At 34.9% G+C, this 4,925-nt stretch overlaps 1 protein-coding gene across 1 annotated transcript; it reads left to right on the forward strand.

Annotated features, from left to right (window-relative positions):
- Positions 1-1,045: 1,045 nt before the first annotated feature.
- LOC142530299 (putative alpha,alpha-trehalose-phosphate synthase [UDP-forming] 11) lies at positions 1,046-4,521 on the forward strand. The gene is made up of 3 exons (XM_075636070.1): positions 1,046-3,385; positions 3,475-3,748; positions 3,881-4,521. The coding sequence occupies exons 1-3, from the start codon at positions 1,395-1,397 to the stop codon at positions 4,193-4,195; spliced, it is 2,580 nt and encodes an 859-aa protein (XP_075492185.1). The 5' UTR covers positions 1,046-1,394; the 3' UTR covers positions 4,196-4,521.
- Positions 4,522-4,925: the final 404 nt, after the last annotated feature.

The following is a 4,925-nucleotide window of genomic DNA, read 5'->3' on the forward strand; positions in this document are numbered from 1 at the left end:
TCATCCATGAAAAAATATTACTTTTTATGCTAAAAATATTACTTTTTATTGTAAATATCGGTAGAATTGACCCGTTTCATAGATAAAGATTCGTAAAATCGTCTCACAAGAGACGTACTATATATATAGACACACACATACATGATCATATATTTATACATGTAAAATATTGTATTTTTATTGTTTCATTCATTATATTCCTATCTTATTACATTCTTATAGTCAATCACACTGCCTAACCCATTTTGTATTGCAAAATTAAAACTAAAAGAAAAGGGATTGAAGGGTGAAAATAATAATAATAAAAAAAGGCTTCACCAATATTAATATACAAAAATATTTAATATAAGATATTTAACCTTAATACAATATATACAGATATAAATACATTATTTACCTATATTTGTAAGATACGAAGATAGTTTCGATCGAAATGAAATTGATACGCTTCGATTTTAGACGGGCTTCTTGTAATTCCAAGATTCGAAATTATCGAATAATAATAATAATCTTTGCTATATTATAAAACTTTAAGATAAAAACTTGTGTGAGATATCTTGTTTGGGTTATCAATGAAAAAAATATTATTTTTTATGCTAAAAATATTACTTTTTATTGTGAATGTCGGTAGGGTTGACCCGTCTCAAATATAAAGATTCGTGAGATCATATCACAATAGACCTACTCAAACCTTAAAATGTCATAAAAACTATTTTAGTCCGACTTGATTAAATTAATGTCGAATTTCATATATAATTATGAAAATAATTATTGTTAACTAATAATTTAAAGATAAAAATTTAGAAAAAATAACTTCTTTCAAGTTAGTGTAACTTTTCAATAACATCAAAATTTCTCAACTTCGATTCCATATAATCTTTATTATTTTATTCTCGTTTTTTAAAATTCAATAATGCTATAAACTTTAATTTTATTTATTTATCTATTTTTTTTTAAAAAAAAACGACAATATTTATTAATAATAATTATGTGTGTGTTTAAACTAAAAAGTAGTAATTAAGGGGTGGATGGGGATATGGAAAGTCGGTCCTCAATTCTTATCTTTACTTGTGCAGCATACCACCTTCCTTGTGAACATTATGTCCACAATAATTTTCAAAGATTTCAAACTATTATTGCGATCCTTTTTCTTCTCTTGGATGGAATTTATATACTGTAATCTTGATTCTCGTATGTGTGCATATATACGCTACAACAAGTGAATTCCATTTGTATTCTGTACAGGCACACACCAGAAATATTTCACCAGCCCTCTTGGAAAGCGTCGAAAAATCCTTATTTTCATACTACATTGAACTGTTTTCCGTTCTTTTCATCCAAGTTGATCCAAAATTTGTGGGGGGTTTTTTTTTGTTTCCTTCTGTTTCTTAATTATGTTGTCAAGATCTTACTTCAATCTCTTGAACCTGGACGATTATTCCAGTGATCGGACTCGTATCCCGAGAGTTATCTCGGTACCGGGGATCATCTCAGATTTTGAAGATGGAGAAAATGGTACGGGAGATGGCCCAGAAATGTCTGACCCTGTTTCATCTGTGAATCAAGAAAGGAGGATAATTGTCTATAATCAGCTGCCATTGAAGTGTTTCAAGGATCCAGTTGAAGGTAAAAAATGGTGCTTTGATTGGGATGCAGATGCCCTTGTTTTGCAATTAAAAGATGGGTTTCCTCCTAATGTGGAGGTTGTGTTTGTTGGGTGTTTGGGAGTGGAGATTGATTCATCAGAACAAGAAGAGGTGGCTCAATTCTTGTTTGACAAGTTCAAATGCGTGCCTACTTTTTTATCAGTTGATTTGATTAATAAGTTCTATCATGGTTTTTGCAAGCATTATTTGTGGCCTTTGTTTCACTATATGTTGCCTTTGACATATAATCATGGGGTCAGATTTGACAAGGCTATGTGGCAGGGATATGTAATAGCGAACAAGATTTTTGCTGATAAAGTAATGGAAGTTATCAATCCAGATGAGGATTATGTCTGGGTGCATGATTATCATCTCATGCTTCTGCCTACTTTCTTGAGGAAAAGACATCATCGGGTGAAACTTGGATTCTTCCTTCATATCCCGTTTCCTTCTTCGGAAATTTATCGGACTCTACCTGTCAGGGAGGAGATTTTGAGGGCCCTTCTGAATTGTGATCTTGTTGGATTCCATACTTTTGATTATGCTAGGCATTTCTTGTCATGTTGTAGCAGGATGCTTGGACTGGATTATCAATCCAAGAGGGGGTATATTGGATTGGATTACTATGGGAGAACTGTTAATATTAAGATCCTTCCTGTTGGGATTCATATGGGACAGATTAAATCTATCATGTCATTGCAAGAAACCGCCAAAAAGGTCAAGGAATTGAGGATAAAATATGGTGGGAAAATTGTGTTGTTAGGTGTAGATGATATGGACATGTTCAAAGGGATCAGTTTGAAGTTTATGGCGTTGGGATTGCTTTTGGATGAGAATCCTATGTATCGTGGAAGTGTCATCTTGGTTCAGATCATGAACCCCCCGAGGAGTCACGGAAAGGATATTCAAGAACTTCAAAGTGAGATCAATAAAGTTGCAGGTGAGATAAATAAAAAATACGGTAAATCAGGGTATCAGCCGATTGTTTGTTTAAATGGACCTGTTTCTTTTCAAGAAAAAGTGGCATATTTTGCGATTTCTGAATGTGTTGTGGTTAATGCGGTTAGGGATGGGATGAATTTGGTACCATATAAGTACACAATATCCAGGCAAGGCGGCCCTGAGTTTGATAAGGTTCTTGGACTTGAGGATTCTGTCGCACCAAGAAAAAGTGTCATTATTGTGTCCGAATTCATTGGATGTTCTCCATCCCTTAGTGGTGCAATTCGGGTCAATCCTTGGAACATCAATAGTGTGGCCGATGCTATGGTTTTGGGAATCACGATGACCGATTCTGAGAAAGAACTGCGCCATGAGAAACATTACAAGTATGTTGAATCCCACGATGTTGCGTATTGGGCTAGAAGTTTCAATCAGGATCTTGAACGAGCATGCTCTGAGCATTACACAAAGAGGTGTTGGGGCATTGGATTCGGCTTGAATTCACGAGTTGTTGCTTTAGGTCCGAATTTTAGGAAGCTTTCAGTGGAGCACATCGTTTCTGCTTATAACAACACGAACAGCAGGCTTATCCTTCTCGATTATGATGGTACCATGATGCCTCAAGATCGAGTCGACAAATCTCCAACCTCTGAAGTTATTTCAGTCTTGAATATTTTGTCTAATGATCCCAAAAATGTCGTGTTTATTGTCAGTGGCAGAGGGAGAGATTCGCTTGGGAAGTGGTTCTCTCAATGTGAGAGACTCGGGCTATCTGCTGAACATGGATACTTAACCCGGTATTGCCAATACCTTTTATTACACTTGCTTATTTTTGGTTATTTATTTTTACAATATGGTAAATTCAGTTTTTTTGGTTTCCTGCTAGGTGGATGAAAAATTCAGCATGGGAATCTTGTGGGTTAGCAGTCGATTTGAACTGGAGAAGAATCGCCTTGCCTGTGATGGGACATTACACAGAAGCTACGGACGGTTCATTTGTTGAGCAGAAGGAGAGTGCTTTAGTTTGGCATCATCAAGAAGCGGACCCTGACTTTGGCACTTGGCAGGCGAAGGAGCTTCTGGATCACTTAGAGAATGTGCTTGCCAATGACCCCGTAGTTGTAAGCAGCGGCCAACAAATAGTTGAGGTGAAACCACAGGTATATAGATGATGTCTGACCGTCGTATCATTTAATTTCTTGATCGGAGAACTAGTACAAAAGACGGTCGATCAATTGTGCCATAATTGTATATATACTTCAATCTTATTTCTTCATTCATCTGTGTTTCAGGGCGTAAGCAAAGGTGTTGTGGTCAAGAATCTAATGGAAACCATGGCGACTAAAAGAAAGCCAGCCGATTTCGTATTGTGCATCGGTGATGACAGATCAGATGAGGACATGTTTGAGGCCATTGCAAGTTCCGTCACGAACCGCTCGTTACCCGATTCTGCAGAAGTTTTTGCTTGCACAGTTGGTCAGAAACCGAGCATGGCTAAATACTATCTTGATGATACATTTGAAGTCATCAAATTACTTCAAGGCCTATCAGCAAATCACTTACCAAAGTATCAGGGAAATGGATTCTCATTCGAAGGTTCGCCTTGAAATTGCTCGTAGATATGAAACATGCGAGTTTTTGAGTGGGAATCGACTGGAAATGAAACTTGATCACAAGAGCTAGAGAAAAATGGTACAGCTATGTACAGAAGTAAAATATAACAACTACACAGATCATTTCATAATGAAATAGATAAGTAGTCAACCCCCACCATAGGATACTAATATTAGATATTTTGTTTATATTGCTTTGTTCTGTCATACAAAGGATAGATAAGTTGATTCTTCCATTACCCATTGATCTTGCTGACTTTATGCATTTTTTTCTTTATGCATATATAATCCATATATTTGTCTCTTTGTGATTTTGGTCATCTATATTATTAAATTTTAATCTTGGTTCAGTACTTGTCTTTTCTATAATTTTAGTTCTTCTCTACATGAAACTGATGTACTCACGATGCCCTTGACCATATTATAACTCTAATGAAAAAAAAGAAATTTTAAAATTGCAATTTTTTTTATTTACTTGAGCAAGATTATTATGTTTTTTCATTTTTTTTTAAAATGGAAAAAATTTCAATTAAAACCACCCAGGCATGTGCTCAAATAATTGTTGCTATTGCTAAAATTCAGTCATGGAAGCGATAAAAGTTTATGTTAAGAGTAGGTATTTTGCAATTTAACTTGTGGTTTGAGTTTTATTGATTTTTGTGTAAAAACAATTTTTTATTTTAGTAATATTTTACAGTTTTATCCAATTATGATACATATGCAA

Source organism: Primulina tabacum, chromosome 2 (assembly GCF_025594145.1).
Source record: "Primulina tabacum isolate GXHZ01 chromosome 2, ASM2559414v2, whole genome shotgun sequence".
NCBI lineage: Eukaryota > Viridiplantae > Streptophyta > Magnoliopsida > Lamiales > Gesneriaceae > Primulina > Primulina tabacum.

Bases quoted from the DNA above. Each gene is read 5' to 3' on its own strand.
- LOC142530299 (XM_075636070.1), top strand. From the start codon at position 1,395: ATGTTGTCAAGATCTTACTTCAATCTCTTGAACCTGGACGATTATTCC. The intron at 3,386-3,474 runs GTATTGCCAATA...GTTTCCTGCTAG, and splicing joins GAACATGGATACTTAACCCG to GTGGATGAAAAATTCAGCAT. The intron at 3,749-3,880 runs GTATATAGATGA...TCTGTGTTTCAG, and splicing joins TAGTTGAGGTGAAACCACAG to GGCGTAAGCAAAGGTGTTGT.